At 46.1% G+C, this 23,637-nt stretch overlaps 1 protein-coding gene across 3 annotated transcripts in view; it reads left to right on the forward strand.

The window, feature by feature from the left end:
• The window catches only part of ETV6 (ETS variant transcription factor 6), a 252,747-nt gene extending 229,721 nt beyond the window's left edge, over positions 1-23,026 (forward strand). For all 3 annotated transcript variants that reach the window (XM_027035574.2, XM_027035575.2, XM_053225833.1), the window contains 3 exons: positions 12,473-12,615; positions 14,887-14,987; positions 18,853-23,026. In XM_027035574.2, the coding sequence (XP_026891375.1) occupies positions 12,473-12,615; positions 14,887-14,987; positions 18,853-18,958 (350 nt within the window). In that variant the 3' untranslated portion in view covers positions 18,959-23,026. The remainder of the gene's footprint in view (positions 1-12,472; positions 12,616-14,886; positions 14,988-18,852) is intronic.
• The last annotated feature ends 611 nt before the right edge of the window (positions 23,027-23,637 follow it).

A 23,637-nucleotide genomic window follows, 5' to 3' on the forward strand; every position in this document is an offset into this window, starting at 1 on the left:
GTGCACTGTGACTGCAGGAATTGAGGAAGGGCTTTGCAGAGAGGTCGCTCAGGGCTGAAGGGGAATATGTGTTCAGTAACGGGAGGGAGGCACAGAGGAAGGAGAAGTCAGACCCGGTCAGGGAAAGGCGAGAAATGCCCCCTTCCTCCATGAGCTGTCCCCCAGGCCAGAGCCCCAGCTAAGCCCCAGGATGGAGCCGTGCTCCTGACAGCGTGACCGCACAGGGAGCTACAGGCTACATTAACTCCCTCTGCCGTGACGCATTGTCCCTTTTTTATTTAAATTATTTGTTTCTAAATTTTTCTCTGGCTTCAGGTACACCTCCAGTGTTGCCTCAGTTTTACTGTTACAAATCATTTACGTGAGTGTGTTGAATGAAGAAAATGAAATGGCAAAGAAATGTGACTTACGTTTGAAAAACCATGAAAAGTGAAATGATCTGTGTCTGGGATTTGATTCAAAAGGATCCCACGGCACTGGGGGTGAAGCATGGGTGGGGTGTACATAAAATAAGGCTGGCTGTGAGCTAACGGCTGTATGGCTGGGTGACGGATACAACGGGGATTCATGTTATTTTTTTCTCTACCTTTACATATATGCCTATGTGTGTATGTATGTTTTAATCTAAAAACAAATCGTGAAAGGAAAAACATAGGGGGTTTATAAAGAAGCAAAGCGCTCAAACAAGACACGTGAATTTCCCCAGATGGTTGGAGAAAGAGGATGGGGTCAGTACATTACTGTGAAGCATATAAATGACTTGTCTTATGCTTCCCAGGCCAGACCTTTCTTGCCTATACATACCCTTCGTGTCTTATTTCTTGCACGGTCTATACAGCAGTACTGGACATTTTGCAGATACTTTCTACTTGTTTCTCATTCTCCGGGTAGCTCTTAGAAGCTGCTTATTACCGCTATATTCATTTTATATGAAAAGTCATCTGGGCCAGGGAAGCCACGGAGGAAACAGAGCCCCAGAGGAGCAAAGGTCAAATAGGGGTTGGGTAACAGGGGCAACAAGGCACTCACTGCTGTGCCGTTGGCTGCTGCTGGTAGTGCTGCTCTCGAGGAACCTGCCTTCCCCAGCAACATACGTCCTGTCCACCTCCTCTGTCACGCTGTCTTATCAGAGACTTCTAGGAATTGAAGATAAGCCCATCCATCAAGAAAGTTAAATGATTTAGACTTATGGAGTTATTTCTCCTTATTTAATAGGTTTATAAATTTTAAAGTATTAGTCTCTTAGAAATTGTGCTACGAGGGGCGCCTGGGTGGCTTAGTCGGTTAAGCGTCCGACTTCAGCTCAGGGTCATGATCTCACAGTTTGTGGGTTCGAGCCCTGCGTCAGGCTCTGTGCTGACAGCTCTGAGCTTGAAGCTGGCTTCGGATTCTGTGTCTCCCTCTCTCTTTGCCCTTCCCCACTCATGCTCCATCTCTCTCTCTCTCTCTCTCTCTCTCAAAAATAAATAAACACTAAAAAAAAAAAATTAAAAAAAAAAGAAATTGTGCTACGATTTTTTAAAATCTTATTCCTAAACATCAGAATTGTTTCATGATGGAGTTAGCCCCATCAATAAGACACTCCATGGAATATCATACCAGCCCAGTGATGAAACTTGGCACCCATGGATGCCCTTGTCTCTCTCAAGAACACACAGAATAGGGGAGTCTATGCTTTTCTTTATGACCCTAGGAAGTCAGAATATTCACATAAAGTAACCCTAGGGCCCAGACCCTTTGAGGAATGCTCCTCGGTGTGATAGAATCTGTAAAATTATGATTAATTAGCTCTAATGATATGCTCACAAGTTTAAAAGTCTCCAGATGTAAGTATTAACTAATTTAACCAAATCCAGACCAGCTGATTTAACTGCAAGTCACTGTTTTTCTCAAGGGTGAAATGATAGGGTTAGAAAGTCTACAATCAAACACTTTGTCTTGATTCTAACCCTCTGAAGCTAACTCCTCAGGGCTCCATGCCCTTTTGTTTCACTTGGGATAGCCCTGTCTCTTCTCTCCTACCCTTCTAGTGTCTTTTTGGACCACCAGATCGTTGTAAAATTCTATTTCTTAGAGGCCGAACTCATTGAGTTATTCCTGTGTAAAGTGTGGCATTACTGAACAGCCATACAAAAGCCTTCATATCTGTAGAGCAGATATGAATACTGCAAAAACTTAGTTCCTGAAGCTTTTTGCACAGCACTGCCGAATGCCATCGCCGGAGGGTGTGGATGGAAACACCGCTTATGAATGCGGATCAAAAAGGGAAGCCAGATTTCTGTCCATTCGGATGCCATTTGCTCAAGTACTTTGGGATTTATGTATTTGGGCGCTTGCTGTGTTTGGGCACTGGACTGCGTTCATGGGGGTGGGGTGTTCCAGGAGGTCTAACACACAATCTTGGAAAATCTTGAAAAGGCTGAATGCAGTTGGCGGTCAGTGTCGTGTGTGGGGTCTGTGAAGGACTCCCGTCAAGTACTATAGGAGTCAGCGTCGGGGTCATGAGGAGTCAGAGTCGGGGTGTTAGGGAAGGTTTCGCGGAGGGGCTGGCTTTCAGCTGGGCTTAGCATGCTTAGAATATGAGCAAGTGAAGGTTAGAAAAAGAGAGGTCATTCCTGATAGAGAAAACTCCAGAGCAAGGTAAGGTCCAGTATATTTTTATCTATTTCAGGTAGAAATATAAATCGAGGACTCCAAGTCCATTAAAAATCTATCATATTTCATAATTCTTTTTTTCCCCTCACTTTCTAATATCACCGAATTGGGATTTTATCATACAGTTTGGAGGTGATCTGCAAAGCTGTGATAGTTTACTTAGGTATTGGTCTTGTAGAAGAATTAAAATAATCACTAAAAGAGAGGCGCCTGGGTGGCTCACTCGGTTGGGCGTCCGACTTCAACTCAGGTCATGATCTCACAGTTCGTGAGTTCGAGCCACGCATCAGGCTCTGTGCTGACAGCTCAGAGCTGGAGCCAGCTTCAGATTCTGTGTGTGTTTCTCTCTCTCTGCCCCTCCCCTGCTCGTTCCCTCTCTCTTTCTCTCAAAAATAACTAAACATTAAAAAAAATTTTTTTAATAAAAAAAAATCCATAAAAGAAATGTAGGAGGTGGTAGACAGCTTAAATACAAACCACAAATTAGATCTATTTAAACATAGCATGTAGCTTATTTTTAAAGGTATCACTTATTTTTAAGAGGATAAGAAGGACTGCTGTTGAGGTTAATAAGTGAGAATAGCCAGAGTTTATGGGAAAGGATTTAATATGGAATAGAGTGAGCCAAGACCCCTGGGTTCAAACTTTTTATTGAATAGCCAGTGGTGTATGTAACAGTGAGCAAACTGCTTCTTTGTTTAAAAAAATTTTTTTTGTAACATTTATTCATTTTTGAGAGTGAGGGAGACAGAGTATGAGCAGGGGAGGGGCAGAGAGAGAAAGGGAAACACAGAATCCGAAGCAGACTCCAGGCTCTGAGCTGTCAACACAGAGCTCAACGCAGGGCTCGAACTCATGAACCACGAGATCATGACCTGAGCTGAAGTCGGATGCTCAACCAGCTGAGCCACCCAGGTACCCCCAAATTGCTTCTTTCTGGGCTTAGTTTCTATTTGGTATGCTCATGAAGGGATTGCGTGGTGGGGGCGGTAAGACATAGGGGGTTGGGGCAGCATCTGTGAACCTTCTAGCACTTTTCTCAGCCCACGAACGTTTTACTGGTCTGTGCTTTGCCAATGTGTTTCATATCCAAAGAGTATATTGGCAGTGAGCACCATAAGGTGATGAGACGTAGCACCAGTGATGCCGTGAGTCATGTTTTTAGTACATATTGACATTCCTTCTTAGAACTCGGTGATTTCGAAGCCAGAAGGGTCTTTCACAGATGAAGAAACTGAGATTCAGGCACATCCAGAGTCCAGCCTTGAGTTTCCTCCAGTGTCCTTTCCAACACCCGTGTTTCCTTCTGACCTGGGACTCCAGAGCAGGGATTGGAAACTCTGGCCCGTGGGCCAAATCAGCCACCGCCTGTTTTTGTAAATCAAGTTTTATTGGCATACAGCCACACCCATTCACTTAGTGCTGTCGGGAGGCCACTCTGGCATTGTAACAGCAGAGTGGAGCGGTTGCAACAGAGGTTCTATGGCCAACAGAGCCTAAAATATTTGCAGAAAACGCTGCAGGAAACATTTGCTGCCCCCATTCTACGGCATTGTTGATTCAGTTGTGCAGCACAGTGTGCTTCAAATCCTAGGCATAACGTGGGATGCAGAAGTTGAAAACATTGTCCCCGCTCTCAAGGAATTACTTGCACTTTACAGCATGAGGCATGCCTAAGACATGTAGAAAGAACAATAACAAGTGATGTAAGAAAGGAGGCAAGTGCTAGACTGTAGGCTGTTTGCAGACCAGTCCGGAATAGTTGCAATAGCATCATGAACATCGATAAAATACAGTTAAGTGGAAGAAGTTGTTTCTTTGCATACCTGAATTGTGCAGTTAAGTCATTCATCCATTTATTCAAAAATGATCACGAATCTGTATGTGCCAGGCCTTTTTCTAGGTGGCAGGGCATAGCATCTCTAGATGCCAAATTTTGTGTCTTTATTGACATAAGGCAGGATTCCTCTGATTCTGTGCCCTCAAACAAACTAAGCTTCTGCTTTGGTTTTAACTATCGACAGCCAAGTCTTCAAAGAAGAATTTTAAGTCGATTTGGCTTTCTCTTAAAGTTCTGCAATTCCATTAAAACCTGAGTTACCAGACTTCCTGTCTGCTTGTCCCTTCCCTGGCCTTAATCCCAAAATCTGCTACGGACACAAGTTTCATTTGGCGCACCGGTTTATAATCCATTCATCGTCCTTCATTTGCTGCACAAACGTGGGGATTTTACAGGTCTGTACAGACGGGTTGTTCCAAGTCCATGATCCATCCAAATAGAGAATATTTCTTTTCTTGTGCTTATCTCACAACTTTTGCTTAGCTCCCTGATTCTCTTTGCAAACATGAGCATCTTCATGGTTATCTGCAGCAGATAAGACATAAAATCCACCCCGCCCCCAAGCTCGTGCTCTCTTTTCTAATAACACACGTCATGGCAATCTTTCAGATCTTTAAAGACACTTGCAAAAATGTGCCTATTATCTCTCAAGGTTACATTTTAAACAGAAACAAAAAGATTCTCATCCAGGAGACACGGAGTCTCCTGTACTGCTCATTTGTCACCTGCCTAGAACAATGTACTTTCCTGATTTGGTTTTATTGACTGGATGAGTTCTGTATGCACAGAAGTTCAATCCTGGAAGCCTCTAACCTTCAATCAGATGAAGAAAAATAAGCTCCGCTTGGATAAGCCTCCAAAGAAGTTGGAGGCACATCCTCAGGGGCCCGGGGAGGCCAGGGGAAGTCACTCTGTACTCTTCCCCTGCTTCCACGCCTACTTCCTCCCCCACGGTATTTAGTGCTGGCCAAGTGGTTTCCAGTGAGGCTCATGGACTTAATTATTTATTTTTATTAATGAGCCTCGGGACCAGCCTTGAAGGGAAAAAGACTTTATTTTTTGTTGTTGTTAAGTTTATTTATTTTGAGAGAGAGAGGGAGAGAGAGCACGAGCAGGGGAGGGTCAGAGAGAGAGAGAGAGAGAAAGAGAGAGAGAGAGAGAGAGAGAGAGAGAGAGAGAGAGAGAATCCCAAGCAGGCTCCATGCTGTCAGTGCAGAGCCCAATGCGGGGCTCAAACTCACGAACCATGAGATCATGACCTGGGCCGAAATCAAGAGTTGTCCATTTAACCGACTGAGCCACACAGGCGCCCTGAGGGGAAAAAGACTTCATAAAAGAGAAGTCTAAAGGGTTCAGTGTGAAAGTGATGAGGGGCAGTCTCGTTCCTGGGCCTCGGTGGTAAGATGTGCCTTTGCATGCTTGTGTGTAAATGTCTGTGTTTGAGGAAGAGAAGGACGGGTGTGGGGTGTTCCCATGAACCAGAGAGGCCCAGGGTTTCAGTACTAGCTAAAAGAGCCACATCATCCCTCACTGTCTCAGGCAGATAACCCTCTGCAGAACCCCCAGGGCTCCCGACCTGGGGTCCCAACCAACAGCTGGCCCGGAGTGTTCCCGGGGAAGCAGCGTGCGCCTGTGGGAAAGCGTGCACTCAGGAATAAGCAGGATTGGAATCCAGGTCTTGTCTCCAAACAGGGGCTTACTGTCCCTGAGGCCTGGTTTCCTTCTCCATCATAAGGAGAATACTAATACCCATTTCCGTAAACATTAAAAAATATATATTTTCTATTTTTAAAAAGGGGTGCTTGGCCGGCTCAGTCAGTTAAACCTCTGACTTTGGCTCAGGTCATGATCTCACCGCAGATGGGTTCGAGCCCTGCGTTGGGCTCTGTGCTGACAGCTCAGAGTCTGGAGCCTGCTTCGGATTCTGTGTCTCCCTCTCTCTGCCCTCCCCCACTTTCACTCTCTCTCTGTCTCTCTCAAAAATAAATAAACATTAAAAAAAAAATCTAATACCTATTTCTGGGCTCTGTTGAGTACTAATGAGACAACATGTAAATGCACAGCACCAGTCGGCTAATTACTGAGCACGAGAGCCCCTTCTCTGCTCCGTTTTTTTCTTCGCCCTACTGCAGGGCTGCAGAGAGTGAGGGGAGGGCAGCGGGTACAGCTGGCCCCACCCCCACCCCCCAGAGCTGGCAGGGGCATTGACCTCGGAGGCCTGTGTCCTAGGCATTTGTTTCAAGTGACACTGGCCTGCAAAGGGCACCCCTTCAAGGCGCCCGGGTTTCCTTATCTCCTTGGAGATTCACCTCTGCGCTCCCTCTCTCCCCCCGGGGCTTTGCTCGGGGGGGGGGGGGGGGGGGGGGGGAGTATCCCAAGTGTCTCCACCTTCTCACACTGGCTGAGTCCCTGCAGTTTATTTTCACTGCACTACCGAGAAATCAAAGAGCCCTGAAAGAGAAGGAAGTTTCAGGACAATGTTTTTACAAGATAAAACGGTCACAGCACAGTGGCTAGGCGGAAAATCGGAAAATCGTAGAAGGAGCTCGGGGAGACTGGAAATTCCAGTTTGCTTAAGGACACACATTTCTGTAATACAATGTGACTGCCCGACTGCCGGGAGGTAGGGATGCAGTTTTCCCGGGCTGCCCCCACCTGAGCAAAGCAGGGGCTGGGGTTTTAAGCTCAGCTCTGCCAGTGCAGCCCAGCCTCACTCCACGCCTTATGCAACCAGAGGTGAAAAGGGCCAACCTCGTTTGCAGCTGTGGTCCCCATGCCCCCTTGGAGCCAGGAAGCACAGATCTCTATCCCTCACCCTCACTTGTCCCCCACCCAGCTTGCCACCGTGCACATATGGTTTCTGTTTTCCTAAGCCGTGGCAGAACGCAAGCAGTTGCCCATTGTAAACACACCTCTGTGTATCAGCACAGGGTTGGCTGAGCTGGATTCATCTGCTTCTAGGTAATGGCTGATCTAGAATTGGGGGGGGGGGGTGCGGGGGGAGGGTGGGAAGCAAAAACAAAAACAAAAAAAACCCAGACAGACAAACAAACAAACAAAAAACCCTGAGCTGTGCATGTTGTAAAGCTCGTGCTTATAAGCAGAGTTTCTCAAGCTTGGGACTCGTGGTAATTGGGTCAAATGATTCTTTGTTGGGGAATGGGCAAGAGCTGACTTGTGCATTATAAGATAGTTAGCAGAATCCCTGGCCAGTAGCGTCCTTCACCCCAGTTATGACAACCAAAATTATCTCCAAACATTGCCAAATACCTTCCCTACAAGGCAAGATTGCCCCTGGTTTAGAACCACTGCTCTCAAGCAGAGGAGTAACTTTCTAATTTGTACGTTACTTAGCGGTTTTGTTGCTGAACCTGAAATAAATCCATTAATTTTTTGCAATAAACTTAAGTAAAACAGGGACACTCACCGTCTGGTGAGTTGGTGATTATACCCACGGAACTCCAGTTTACAGACCTTCATTTAAAATTCCATTTGGGCAGTTAGAACAACATAAAATTACTTTCTCAGAAGCTTTCCCAAAATTTTAATTAACCACCATCATTAAACATTCCCTTTGTCGATAACTTGACTTGCCCACTCAGATTTTGAAACATCAGCTTTGTCTAGCATGATTTTTTTCATTAGAAACTATGTCGGTTATGTGTGAATCGCCCATCTTTTTACAGTCTCTGCTCTGCGAGCGTGTACAATGAGTCTCTGGTAAGAGACAGACGTGGGAGTGGAAATATTTCTCCTTAACCACAGGAAGGGAATTTTTACAATGCCTTTTAGCTGTGGGTACCCAGGGCACCTCACCCAGCAGGAAGGAGAGAGAATGCTCTCTGCAACCAAAAAATGGCATGTCACTTGAACTAAACCCTTTTATAAACTTCCTCTCATGGAAGAGACAATCCAAATAATGGACATGTGTTTAAAATACCCATGTGCCTTCATATAAAGGCCCTTTAGTTTAAGAGAATTGCACTTAGAATTAATGAATACTTTGTAATATAAAATTTTTTCACATGCATGTTCGAGGGTTATATTATAGGATAATCTTTTATTTATAGAGTTTGGTGAATTTTATTATAGCGTTTGGTGAATTTATTAAGCATTTTCATTGATGATCAAAGAACATTGTATCTGTGCAGATGTGGATTTCGACAGAACTGAAAAATTGCAGGTAGGCTATGGTAATAACCTCCAGAGGATCTAGGGAACTAAAAAGGTTCTGCCTTTTATTTAATTGAAATCTTAAAAACAAACTAACTCACATGGCTGAACTTTAATTGTTAAAAAAAAAAGAAGAAGAAGAAAGGGAAAAAAATCTCTTGTATGATCAGGCATTTATTTTTATCATCTGGAATAATTTTTAACTAAAGAAACCAAACAATCAATAGAGTTATAAAAGCCACTTAATACTCTGAGTTTGAAACAATTGCTTTATGCCACAAAATTCCTGTTGCTACCTCTGTTAGTGACTGAATAATTCAATATGTCCTGAATGTCAACATATTTTTATTACTCAGCTAATGTTGGCTTTGCTGGGTTAAATGTCATTTAAAGTGATCAGCTGGCAGCTTGTTTGGGGTTATTTCCACATTTATGAAAGGGAAAAGTTTGCAAGAATCCAATGTTCTTGAAACATATAGGTGAAGTCTGTTCTCCAGTGAGCCCTGCCCTTCATTTACCAACCAAGGAGCAGATAGCATTCCAGATCTTTTTAAAAAAAAATTTTTTTTGAGAGAGAACACATCTTCAGGGGGCAGAGGGAGAGAGAGAGAGAGAGAGAGAGAGAGAGAGAGAGGAGAACCCCAAGTCTCCATACTCAGCACAGAGTCCCACGCAGGGCTTGATCCCACGACCCAAGCCGAAATCAAGAGTCAGAGGCTCAAACCAAATGAGCCACCCAGGCGCACCCCTCTAAGATCTTTTTTAGGAAAAGGTTTACATAAAGATCCGAGTTTGAAGCCCCTGCATGGACCTCAGTGCTGGTTAAGCCCTTGCTTGGAGAAATGGTCTGGTTCACACTGCACTGTTTTGTGATAAGTAGAAGGTACCACAACAGTAAAACAGAAACCACAGACACAATGAAAGTGAAAGTCTTTGTGCGGAGGGGATGGAAGGACCATCCGCTTTATACTTTAGCTCCAGTTGGCCGAGAGGTGAGAGGACTAGCAATGTATTGTTCACCTTCATATGGGCACAGTTTCTTTATATCAAACCGTTGAAGACAATCCAATAGTTCATTACTATTCAATGTTAGTAAAATGGACACTTGAGAGAATTGAGTCCCGATCCAGGTGACACCAAGCCCCTGCAGTGAAGATGATTTCTCCCATGTGGAGGAGCGATATAGGAGTTAGACACAGACCCCCTTTGTTGTTCCTTCTAATTTACTGGCATTCTATGCGATAATATTTGGTTTTGTCAGAGGTTTTCCAACTGGGAAAGGCTGGGGGGAAATGTAAATGCATCTGCCATTGTATGATGGGACAAACACTGAATCCACAGCTCAGTCCTTGGTTTTCCATTTGTAGTAACAGTGTTCCAGGGCAAGGAGATGGCAAGGAGGGTTAGGGCCCACTGCCTTCCCCACTGCTTTGCCTAGAAATAGAGTCGTCCTGTTACAAGAGCCTTAAAAATGAGCTAGGGGGCGCCTGGGTGGCTCAGTCAGTTAAGAGTCCGGCTCTTGGTTTCTGCTCAGGTCATGATTAGTTCTAGTCCCGCGTCGGACGCTGTGCTGACAGTGCGTAGTCTGCTTAGGATTCTCTCTCTCCCTCTCTCTGTGCCCCTTCTCTGCTCACGCTGTCTCTCTCAAAATAAATAAATAAAAACTTTTTTAAAAAATGAGCTAGAGTCTTCTCAGTCTTCTCAGTGTGACCCTGACTTCTCCAGGTACTTTATGGTGCTTGGATTGGGTCCCCCACTCTCTCCTCTGGCTGGCAGGCGGGTAATAGAAGTGGCTGGCCGTTTCTGTCCCCAGAATGGGGTTCAAACTCGCAGAGCACCTGGTGTCTTCAACGAAGAGCACCGTTTGTCCTTTTCTAAAACCCAGTAACTTGCACATTCCATTAATGTTTAGACACAGATAATGGAGGGGGGGGGGAGGCTACAGTAAAGAGATTTATGGTCATTTCAAGTTTAATGTCAGTTTCCTGCAAGATTAAGCTTCTTAGAAAATGCCACATTTTATGCCAGTTCCTTGCTTGGGCTGTTCAGAGAAAAGGCTGGATTTCATAAAGCTTACACTAAACAGAGCTAAACCTTGTTCTGGAAAGGCCTAAAATTTTACAGATATCTACCTGTTAACTGGTTTCTCTGAGAATAGAAAACCCATCAGGAAGAATGGTGGGGCACAGGCTTCAGAGTGGTGCAGAGCCTGGAATCCTGTGTGTGTGTGCATCACTCACGAGCTGTGCCCTTGGAGTAAATTACCAAACCCTCTAAGCCCCAGCTTCCTTGTCCATAAAATAGGAATAGCAACAGCACCTGCCTCAGAAGGTGTCCTCAAGGTCAAGTGCAGCATAGTGCCTGCTAGTAGGCTACCCGATACGTAGCATTGTCGCTATTTTCATTACTTTCCCTTCACTTGCAATATCACTAATGCAGTGATCCTGTAAAGTATGTGTGATTCCCATTTCATATATGAGGAAGCAGAATCTCGGGGAGATTTAGGAAACCTGCCCAGGGTGACCTGACTCAATTCCCCTTGTGAATATACTCCTGAGAAGGGTGTGTTTCATTCTCTGGGAGGTGCATGTGTTGGCTCTAAAATACTCCACGTCCCAATTAGACACTCCCTGCCCAGGTGTGCTGGGCCTCACCCAACATAAGGAAGTCAGCACACTGTAGTGCAGGAGCCCAGGAATTCATATCCCGGCCCCCTCAGGCCTCAGAGGGTTGGGAAAGACGCACGACACGTGCTGAGCACATACACAGCGTTCGGTAATCAATCATTCACGACCAGCCATTCTGGCTCCAGCCTACCAAAGCTCCCCAGAGTCAACAGTGAAACCCCTGAAAACTGGAGTCTCTTACTCTCATCTGGAGACCATTCCAAAAGTACACATAGATAGGACGTGTCTCCATCCACCCAACAAGGGGGCCTAGAGGGCAAACCACAGACCATGACGGCCCAAATCCAGAAAGCACTAGAACAAGGGAAATTATGCGGTATGTGTCTTCTCGTTTTAATATGCCAGCCCTCAGCCAGGAGCCAAAGCCTAGCACAATACCTGGCCTGTATGAACTCACTTAGTAAATACTTGTAGCCTGGCCAAGTGACAGAACGTCGGTCCTACAGATGGGAAAAGTGACTTTTTGCCCTGGGTTCCTTTCTACGCTGATTTTGTGACAATAAACTGGTTTTCGAGAACTCCGGGGGATGCTGTAGTAAGAATATCTCTCTTCTTTTTGAAAACCACGCGAGCTCACAGTTTCTTTTTCTGCAGCGTTTCACGCATCACACTTGTTTTTCTGCCATTTTTTAGCCTACCCCAATCTTCTCATCTGTATCCATTCAGCCTCCAACACCAGAACAATCCTGCAGCATCACCAGGAACACCATACTGCTTGCTTAAACACTGGGGCTCTCTTTCCGCCCTTAGTCCCCACCAGCCTGTTTTTACCCCTCTTTTGGCTTGCTCTGTGTCTTTCGTGTGAGCTCTGCTCAAGTTCAAGTCATCGGTCATGACCTTGAACAGGCTGCTTCCTCTTCCAGGCCACTGCATCCCCATCTGTGGAGGGGAGGCCGTTGGCCGGGATGGTCTCTGAGGCCTCCACGGGTCAAAGGTTGCCTTTCTCCAGCACCATCTGCCAGATCTCTCTGGGCCCTGGTCTCCTCACTGTGAAATAAGAAAGTTAGACCATCAATCCACACTAGGCAGGAGCAGCTACTGGATTATTTTCTGGTTGTTATTCTTAGGGCCTCAACAAGAAACATAATCAATGTTTTCTTGCCCTTTTCCTCTGTAGACTGTAGACTGCTTTGGGATTACGTCTATCAGTTGCTTTCCGACAGCCGGTACGAAAACTTCATCCGATGGGAAGACAAAGAATCCAAAATATTCCGGATAGTGGATCCCAATGGACTGGCTCGACTGTGGGGAAACCACAAGGTAAAAGGGCACCAGATATTTGCTGTGCGAAGTAATGCCAAAATAAAGCCTTCATTTCCAGGTTGGAGGATAATTGTCTGTCTTCTGCCCCCCGAGTGTGCCCATCATTATTTAGTTTATTCCTCACTGCGCAATTAGTTGCAAAGGGAAGGACATAAGTAAAGATGCCACTTTCCATGTGTTACTTATGCCGGGTGTCAGTTAACTTCACACCCCCCGGTCTGGTAGGGCTGCGTTGGAAGTGGCCCTCCATCCCATCCCCTCCACCTGGTGCTGCCACCCGTGTGTCGCTAGGAGCTGAGGAACAGGGGCTCTGTGACTCACAAGGGAGCTGGGGAGGTATCGCTTCTGATCCGCTCAGTGAGAAACACCCACGTCCGCCAAGGCCCCCTTCGACATGGAAATGCTCACATTCTGACTGTGACATCCCCTTGAAAAGCAAACAGGCAAGAACTGTCCGCCCCACAATTTTCCACCCTGGGAAAAGGGAGTAGAATTTAAAAGATCCAATCTTTTAGAGTTAGGAAAACTGTTGAAGTGCATAGAGGTAAAAAGTGGGTGAAACACCACCCTAAACATGCATGATGGATGCCTGGATAAAGAAACACTGCCGTATACATACAGAGGAAGATTACTCAGCCTTAAGGGAGGTTAGAAATCCTGTCACAGGCTACGGCATTGGAGGAATCTTGACGACATTCTGCTAAGTGAACTAAGCCAGTCCCAGAAAGACAAATCCTGCCTGTTGCCACTCACACGAAGTATCTACAACAGGCAAATTTGCTGAACCAAAGAGTGGAGTGGTGTGGCCTGGGGTTGGGGAGAGAGGGGCAGGAGAAAGTACTGATCAATGGGCATAAAATAAAATAAAATAAAATAAAATAAGGTAAGAAAAGAATAGAGCAAAGAGTCTCTCCCCTCAAAAAATATCTAAATAAGTAAATCTGTATTCCTACTAAAAAAATAAAAACAAGTAACCAAGATCCAGGCCTGACCACAGCCAGGTAGATGTGGGCAAAGCAGGCAAAGCACCTTGATGGCACAGCCCCAGATGAGCTGAGTGAGCAGGGACAGAGTGGGGCCCAGCCGAGCTCGGGGGGCTGGGGGGCAGGGGAGGTGGGGGGCTGCAGCCTTAGAGGTTGGAAGCCTGTGCTCTGGTTCCAGTGAGGAAGACCTAATTGCAGGCCATGACCAAATACGGCAAGGCCCCACTGACAGACTCTTCAGTGCGTGAGTCACAGAGAAAAATCCCTCTGCAAGCTCCCGATGGTGCCCGGAGCCCCAGGGCTCGGAACCACTGTATTCTTCCTTCCACAACAGGAATTCCAACAAACAAACAAAAAAATCTCTTCCTTAAAATGACAAACCAGAAACACAAGTTGGAGAAAGGTCGCTGCAATGAAAGAAAGAAGGGAGGGAGGGAGGGAGAAAGAAAGAGAAAGAAAGAAAGAAAGAAAGAAAGAAAGAAAGAAAGAAAGAAAGAGAAAGAAAAAAGTAAGGAAGAAAGAAAAGGAAGGAAGATGAAAGAAAGAAAGAAAGAAAGAAGAAAGAAAGAAGAAGGGAGGGAGGGAGGGAGGGAGAGAAGAAAGAAAGAAAGAAAAAGAAAGAAGGAAGAAAGAAAAGGAAGGAAGAAAGAAAAGGAAAGAGAGAAAGAAAAAAGAGAAAGAAAGAAAAAAAAGGAAAGAAGGAAGAAAGGAAAGAAAGAAAGAGGGAGGGAGAGAAGAAAGAAAGAAAGAAAGAGGAAAGAAAAAGAAAAAGGAAGGGAGGGAGAGAAGAAAAAGAAAAAAGTAAAGGAAAGAAGGAAGAAAGAAAAGGAAGGAAGGAAGAAAAGGAAGGAAGAGAAAGTAAGAAAGAAAGAAAGAAAGAAAGAAAAAAAGAAAGAGAGAAAGAGAAAAATTCTCTGTGGGTCAGAAGGTGAAGGATGACCCACAGATAGGGGAACCTGCAGGAAATTCATGGAGCACAGCAGAGCATAGTCTTGGAAGGTAGTGAGGGAGGTTGCTGTGGGATATACTTTATTAGCCACAGCACCAAGACTTCTGACGAAAGGGGATTCACCTTCGGAGAAATTTTGGCGCCCGTGTTTAAAGGCCAAGGGGGTGGGAATTGGTGGGCCTGGGGGGCAGCTGGGGGGCAGGTAGCTCCCCAGAGCTGGTAGGGCCACGCGAGCAGCCAAAGAGCTTTTATTTTAATAGCTCCCCAGCGCCTTTTCGGAGGTTTATGTCACTGTGCCTTTGTGCTTTTTTCTCTCTTCCTCCTTTGAACAAACAGAACAGAACAAACATGACCTATGAGAAAATGTCCAGAGCCCTGCGCCACTACTACAAACTAAACATTATCAGGAAGGAGCCAGGACAAAGGCTTTTGTTCAGGTAGCGCTTCCTTTTTCTCCTTTCCTTCTTTTGGGAGGATATTGTTTTCCTTAAATAAGAGGGAGGAGGGAGGCTGTTAAGATCTCTACCTGCCTGTCTGACACGGAAAGCCATCGCTGCTACAAATTGCATACCAGATGCTGGGTTGTTCGAATTTCAGGAAAAGAAGTCGGTTTTTTGTTTTTTGTTTTTTGTTTTTAACTTATGTCTGTCCTGTCACAAAGCCCAAACTAAGTAAGCACAGTGCGACTCAACTTGAAAATAATGCAGTGATCAAATCGTATTATCTGGATTTAACATCCAGGGTAGTTAAGAGGACCGGCCAAAGTAACACCGTCAATGGCAAAGCGAGGTATTAGGTCTAGACTTCCAGGTTCCCGACGCTTGTGAGCAGGTTTCTGAACCAGCGTTTGTCAAACTTCAGGTCATGACCCGTTAGCGAATCATGAAATAGATTTAATGAGTCAGTCTAAACTTTTTTTTTTTTTTAATGGAATAGAACAAAACTGAACAGGGTGGGATAGAGTCGAAAATATCAGACTGTGTCACATGAAGAGTGGCTAATGATTCAGGAAAGCTTTGTTTCATGTGTGCGTGTGTACGTGCTGAGTCATGATGTCAAACTATATATATTTTTTTAATTTTTTTAACGTTTATTCATATTTTGAGAGACAGAGCTTGAGTAGGGGAGGGGCAGAGAGGTAGAGGGAGACAGAATTCGAAGCAGGCTCCAGGCTCTGAGCTGTCAGCACAGAGCCCGACGCGGGGCTCAAACTCACAGACCGTGAGATCATGACCTGAGCTGAAGTTGGATGCTTAACCGACTGAGCCAACCAGGCGCCCCAAAATATATTTTTTTATGGTGCATGATAATCCGAAAAGTCCGGAAGCTGCTGCAATAGACACTCCTCTTTCCAGACTTCCTCACAGCTAACGAGTTCCAACCATTTAACCTACCACATAGATTGTGATTCCAAGCACTCTGCCAGAGAAGAGAAAGAATTAGGAGAAGAGGAAGAAAGGAATGTCAAGGACCAGTCAGGAGAGGTAGAAGGGATGGTCACTGACACTGATGGTAATGGACGTGGGGCGACCAAGGGAAGGCTGGGAGAAGGTGGGATCGACGGACATGACGTCAGGTTATGGTTTTGGCAGATGGGACAGAAAAGAGTTTCGATGGGGCTAGAGAGATGGATTTGGAATTGTCTGTACACAGGTAGCAAGTGACACTCTGCATGAGTAGATCCATTCGCTGGGATAGATTAGAGAGAGCAGAGAACTCAAGCTTTATTTAGCATTAGGAGTAATGGTAACCTGGGAAGGGTAGAAACAATTGACGTCTTCAAAAACAACAGAAAAGCTTAGTCAAGAGATGGGAACAGAATGGGAAGGAGCTAAAAAAAAGAACCCTCGCTTCCCTGGCTCTGCTGATGGCTTCTCATCATCCTTGACCCTAAACGTAGTCCTCGTCTCCTGTTCTTTCTGGATGAAATGATTCCATTACACAGCTTCAGTTAGACTGCGTGGTTAGACTCACCAGCCTTTGTTCTGTATCCAGCTCTAGGATCCCCCTGAAGTCCCCCTGAAATCTGAATTTCCAAGAGCTTCTTATAGTACATGGCCACTTAAATACCTTCTCCACATACTAGAAATATCCCCTGCCCCCCATCCAGGATTCCTGTTACTCATCAGTGGTGTCAACGTCGTTTTAAGCAACCAACTTTGATGCTGGAGTTACTGTTGACTCCTCCTATATCCAGGTCAGTCATTTTGCAGGATTGTCCCTGGCTCTTCCATTCCACACTGTTTCTACTCCATTCTATGTTGCTAGGGCTAGAAGCCTGGAAACCACATTTCCCAAGATTTCTTACCAGCAAATTCCAGGTTGGAGTCTACCAATGACAAGCACTTTCATGAGAATTTAGAAGACATAAGAAAGGCAAAAGCATTCTTGTTGCTTCCTTGTCTAGACTTTATGATTCACACCTAGATTAACTCAATAATCCTTTCTACCTCTGGTCCACTCCCCTGCCTTCCAAATTCATCACACACACTGCCAGCTACCTACCCTATGACACTAATATGATCCCCTGTGCCAGAAATATATATCCCTCTAACTTTTGCTTTTTTAATATATATGCCCTCTAGGTCTATCTCAAGTGTCCCACCCATCATGATGCTCAAACACACACAGATGTCTTCTTCCATCATCTCTTGGATCCCTTGGCCCTAAACCACATCACGATTTGCATTTTCAATAGCTATACATATGAAGTCCTTCTCCCCACAACTAGGTCATAAGATCCTAGAAGGGAGAGGATTATATTTTATATAATTCTATTTTATACCTTACAGAGGCTTTTAGTAAATGTTTCTTGACAAGCCTGATTTGGAATATCAGAAGCTTATTACAGAAGACTAGTCAAGAGAAGAAAGAGGTAGGGTAGGGGGCCGAATATAGCGTATCTGTGGATTTGGCCTCGGGAGATTGTCAGTGACTTCAGATTTTGGGGAGAAGTGTTAGGGGACGAAAGGAGAAGACAGAGTGCAGACTCAACAAATCGTACTACTTGGGGAGTTGAGCAATAAAGGGCAGAAAAGAGAAGCAGAAGTAGTTGGAAGGTTCATAGGCTTCCAATAGTGATTTTTGACAACATGAAAGGACAGGATCGTGCTATTAGTGAGAAGAGTTGGTCATTTTTGAGGAAATGAGGGATGGAAGCCAGACTTGCCACAAAATGAAGGCTTCTTGGTGTGTAAAACCCTGTGTGTAATCAAGTGAAGTGTTAAATTGTGGGTAGTCTTTACAAGGGTTATAGGCACTGAGGGAAGGAGGATCGCAGTGTGGCCTGGTGCTGTTGCATGGCTCTTTGATGCAGGGGCAGGGCGCAAAGAATAAGCAGGGCTCAGAGAGTGCCAGATGAGGTTTGGAGGGAAGGCTATAATGTGTATAAGAAAAAAGACTGGCCAGACTAGAATAAAGGCTTCATGCTCGTCAACGGTGGGTGACAAGAGTTTCCTGGGTAGAGATGACAGAGAACCCAGGTGGGCAAGCCGAAGAGTGTGTCCTTGGCTTTACCTGTTAAGTGGTCATCACAGGCTTTCGAATGTGGAGTGACATGTGTTAGGACCGTTCATCTGGTGCAGGGCAGAGTGGGAAGAGAAGGGTGTGCAGGCGCCGAGGGGGCTGTGGAAGCGGCACTCCGGGGAGGGCAGAACCTTTGCAACCAGGCCACCTTCCTGCACTGTGGAAATCGTGGCCCTGACAGGTCACTGATAGGATTTCCAATAAGAAGATAAGCCTTGCTGTCTGCACCCAGCTGCAGAGGAAGACAGGCTAAGGGGGATTCATTGCTAGCATTTTGGCTGGATCAGTGATAACGTTGAAAATGATTCTCTTTGCCTTTCTAACTGCTAAGAGCACCACTAAGTTGTCCTTTTATGAAAATTTTCCATTTGGCATTTAATTGGATCCTTTTGAGGTAAATTCAAGTGTTGCATACCATTCCCTGGGCCCACAGTCTGGGATAGAAATGGATATACAGCTCTCGTAGGTCATTGGAAAATCTCTCTAACAGCAGATCAGTGAGCTGTACCAGGGTTCCCTCGTATGGTCGTACAGGAATGCACGACACAGCTCACAGCCACCCTAGACGTTTTTATAGTTATTTTGCCATTTTTTCCAGCACTCAGAGGAAGGGGCACCTCCTTCCAGTTTGTGCTAAGTCAGCATTACTGGCTGAGTTCAAATAGCTGTCCAGCTATTTGAGATGATGGGGCCTTTGCTTTTAGTTTAAGAGTTCAAGGTGAAGGCAACTGGAGGAAAATGTAATCTTCTGTGCTCGTCCATTTCCTCTCACCAAAGGTTTATGAAAACCCCGGATGAAATCATGAGTGGCCGAACGGACCGTCTGGAGCACCTGGAGTCCCAGGAGCTGGATGAACAAATATACCAAGAAGATGAATGCTGAGGGAACCAACCCACCACCTCAGCGGGCCAGCAGCCGGGGGGGGCCCCTGCCCGCGAGGGGCCTGGAGGCGAGCCGAGCAGGAGGGCTGAGACTAGAACAGGAAGAGACCCAGGAGTGGGAGTGACACCTGTCTCGCGTAGCGGGAGGGCCCCCAGAGCACCTTAGACAAACCACCCAGCAAAGGCGGGGCTGGAATTCTGGCCAAGGGCACGAGCCTGGGACTCGCGGTTCCCGTTTTCCTCCTCATTTGGAACCTCTCCATCTGTAATTCCTCACCCTCACCCGTCCACCTGTTGTTAGTTTCATGGTGTTTTCGTTTTTTGTTTTTTTTGTTTAAGACCATGCAGTTTGACTTTTCATCATTCATATAGGGGAAGACATCCGAGGTTGTTTTCCTATGGAAATATATATCTATTATATATACCTATTTTTTTGCAAATCTCACAAAGTGCGGCAAACCCAGCTGGTCAGGAAAGAGAAAACACACGCAAAGGGTTTCAGGTTCCTCTTTATCCTGCCACGTGGATCAGGTTTGTTCCTGTTGCTCTTGGGTCTTGGCTGGGGAAAAAAAAAAAAAAAAAAAAAAGATGCTTTTAAAAAGGATAAAGTGAAAAGGAGAGCGCTCTTTTTCTCCCTCTCGCTCTTCCCTCCCCTGCCTCTCCCTCCCTGCCTGCTGTTGAGTTTCAGATACCTTTTAGCAGAGTCCAGCCTCCAGGACAGTCTTGGGAGTTGGTGACGCTCCAACGGAATCAGCGGTCTGGGTGCTTTACAGCGGCACTGCGCAAAAATAAAAATAAATAATAATAATAATAATCCAACCCACATCCGGACATCTGGCTGCCTATCAGAGGGAGGCCCCAAACGTCACAGGTGCTGTGGTCCTCCAGAGAGATAAGCGTCAGTCCAGCTGGCTGCCCCCGGCCGTGGCTGTGAGCACCCCAGGGCTTGGTGGTGCCGCAGGACAGAAGATCAGGATGGAAGGCCGTGTGTATTATTCGGAAGGCCCAGCCTCTTGGGATTAACTTGCAGGTCCTGCAAGGTTCCCAAAGGCCACCTTGTGGTCAGTTTCATGCCCTCACCTAACTTTTTAAAAATTCCTGGGCTTTTTAAAAGTTTCCTGGCCCCCACGGGACACAGGGCATTGGAGAGGGGAGGACCCTGGAGTACACAGTCTCGCTTGCTACTGATGTTTGCCCAGCCTGGGCAGACAGGAAACTCGTCAGATCTATGACCTTTTTCTCTTCTCCTTTCATCGCTGTGCTTCACCCATTCGTGGCTCTTTCTCGCCTCGAAATAAGGTCCACAGTGTCTTGTAAAATGAGGGAAGTGCCACCCCTTAGTACTTTTGATGATAACACATATTTTTAGAAAGCTCTTTGAGATTTTTTTTTTTCCTTTTCTAGCCATCTGAACTCTTTTAATACAGGTTCAGAATCCAATCTTAGAAGGACGGCCGTTTTTTAATCCAAAAGATTAGACCCGCCTTACACAGCACCCCCTCCTCGTTTCTCTAGTTTTCTCTCCTTGGTTGGGTGAGCATCTCGCAGCTCCCCAGGGTACATGTGCACGTCGTCAGCGGCACTTCTAGATGCTGCTGCCAGATCCCTGTCTTCTCAAGCCACTTCTGAGCAAATCAGGGAGGTGGGGGTTGGAGGAACGCAGGCAGGAAGAGTTCTCCCCCAGCCTTATTGACAAGGACACCAGCCTGGGGAGAGGGAAGGACAGATTGACTGCGGGTCAAGGACACTGGAATCAAGGAGCCCTTCGAGGTCCTTCAGTTGTGCTCTGTTCCTGCCCCTTATCAGACCGCAGATAGAGACATAGAGGTGGCCAGCCTCCTCCACTGTCACATGATCCACCAACTCTACCTTCCAGAAGGCCGGGCTTGCAGTGAGGTCAGGGACCTGCTGATGAAGGAAGGGTTTGGTCTCGGGCCACTTGAATGGTGGTGAAAGTCAGCTGGACCCAAGCACACTCCAGATGTCTTTCAAGAGCATTCAGCAGCATGCACTGATTCGTTGTCCAGCCTCTAAGATGACTGATGTTGGATTGCAACTTGAGAGATAAAGCCAAAAACCTGGTGTATTGGGAAGACCATTGAGTCGAAGGGCTGGAGAGAAAAGGTGGATTTTTACTGAGGCCCTTTGTGTGGCTATGAAAGCAGAGACCAGGGCATGATGTTGCTCTTTCCTAAGATGAGAACATCTCATTCTGTTCACTTTACCCACACGTAAGGACTCCAGCTCTTTCTGTTCAAAGAATATTACAGCTGAATTATGGAGGGAAATTCCCTTTTGCCCCAAGGATCTCTGTATTTAAAGCAATACCCTGTAAGAATAGGTAAGACTTAGGATGGTGACACCTTCACCTGCTTGAAGAATAGAAAGCACTAATTCCAACGTGCTCCTTATTTCCTACCCCGGTATTACCAGTAAGAACTTTCTGTTGATTCCCTTACTGGCAAAAGTCATCCTCATTTATTCTCTGAGCTAACACCCAGGCAGTGCCGACACCAGGGATGCGGTGTTTACATGCCGCAGACCCCACAGATCTCCGGTTCCATTCAGCAAACTTGGATGAAGCACCTTCTAGACACTGGGAGGGATTCAAAGAGGAAATCAGGCGCAACCCCTGCCCTCCAAGAGCTTAGGCTCTACCTGTAGGGTCTACCAGTATGAAATTCCTTACTTCAACACTAAGTACGAGGGGCGATGAACATGTCACCTGGGACCAAATTAAAAGCACGTCCGTGATCTGAATAGCTGGCCTTTCCCTACCACTGCCATGTGAGTCCTGGGCTTGCAAGATCAGAAATTGGGAAAGGAGAATGTGGACGAGCACTGCAGAGCGGGGAGAGCTCCCTTCAGTGGTGTCTGAGACGGTCGCTCTCGCTTGTATCTCTAGCTAGAAATTCTCTAGCATTTTCTCTTCCCTGCACCCTGGGTTAGCGAGGTTGCCTCCTCTTGATCAGAAGAAAGCAGTGGCAATTAGCGGGACTAGCTATGTGGCTCTTAACATGATCTCTGTTTGTCCCAAGGCAACTTAGTCTTGCCTAAGACAGCATCACCAGTGTCCTGAATCCTTTTTTTTTGGGGGGGGGGGGGGGGGGGCAGGGAGCTGCCCACAGAATAAGAGGAATAACACACTGATGAATTTTCTCCTTTCGATGGTGTATTTGGCCCCCTCCGACCCAGGGTCTTTTTACCCTGATACCTTGTCCAAATGGGAACGTAGCTTTAGCTGAAACTTCGGTGGCTTTGACAGGATTCGCCTAAATAACTAAGTACCCACCGTCTCCCCCTTTCACTGCCTAGGCTCCAACTCGGAATACGTTTTTGAAACATTCACTCCCTTCTGCAGAAGGGAGACCCGAGTATCCAGGAGGTTAGTATGACTTGCCCGAGGAGCAGACAGCATGCCAGGGACAGAAGGAGGATTGAGATCCAGCCTGGCCAGATCCCCCATTTGACCCATTCCCACCCAGGAACCTGAAGATGAGAGATTTGGGAAAACACACGAAGAACAAAGGGCAGGTTGTTTTTGCTTTTGTGTTTTTCCCCTAGCATTCGGTGCTAGTCGGTTTTCACCCGCTCGGCCTGCTCCCCTTCTGAGCAAAAATCTGGAAGGAAGGCAGTGAGACAAGGAAGCCATGGCGGGAGGGGGGGTGGGGGTGGCAATAATCCCTGCCTATCTAAAAACCGCGGAAGACTAACCTGATCCTCTTTTGGCCCCATCTGCATCAACACTAAACAACTACAAACTCCCTGAATCTTTCACACAATGCCAAGTGAACATTCTTGAAGATTTCTCTTTGTGACTGCAAACCAGGATGAATCTAGAATTTCTTTTTCTCCTTTTTTTTTTTTTTTTGTTTAATTTCTAATCTCTTGTTGTTTATGAGGTGTGGGGTGTATAAGGGACTGAATCAAATGAATGTAACAAAAAAAAAAAGAAAAAAAAAAAACAAAAAACAAATGCCTTTTCTCAGGGCCAGTGAGTTGCAAATAATTTTTAAAGAAAAGCCTATAATTGCATCATCTCAATAAATTTTTTATAAAAAAAAAAAAAGGACCAAGTCTCTGTTTTTAATAATATGGAATAGAGTCAATGCAGGCAAGGTACACCAATGAGCTAAATCCTGTCTCCACTCAATTACAGCGTAAAGCACTGTCATGGTTTTTCACTGGCAGGCAGCCTCTGTCCCCGAGCAGTCTGCAGGCACTTTGGACAAGCGGCACCAGAAAGGTCAGAGCAAACCGTTCAGATCTGAGCATCTGCCGCAGGTGGAGAAATCTACCGGAAGGAACCCCGACCGGAGATGCTTGGGTCCCGTGCTGTGCCAAACATTTACCAGCTCCCTGCCGACTGAGGGGATTCCAGGGTCCTCCAACAATAGAACTGCTCCTTCGTTCTACTGAAATCATGGGTGTGAGCCTGTCGGTGAGGACGGCACAAGTACGGGGTAGGGCCCAGGACTACACAGGGGACCACAGTGACCTGGGAGGTCATCGCACAACTCAGAGCCCCGCCCCCACCCCCGTGCTCAGAATGTCTCAGTGACACTGGCCAGTCTTGCCACTTGCCAGTGAGTAGGCACTTGTGATTTCAATATCAAACATCCTGCAGTCAACCAGAACTATCTGTCTGCCGCCAGAGGTGGGTGGAAACTAAAAGAAAGG

Source organism: Acinonyx jubatus, chromosome B4, assembly GCF_027475565.1.
Source record: "Acinonyx jubatus isolate Ajub_Pintada_27869175 chromosome B4, VMU_Ajub_asm_v1.0, whole genome shotgun sequence".
Taxonomy (NCBI): domain Eukaryota; kingdom Metazoa; phylum Chordata; class Mammalia; order Carnivora; family Felidae; genus Acinonyx; species Acinonyx jubatus.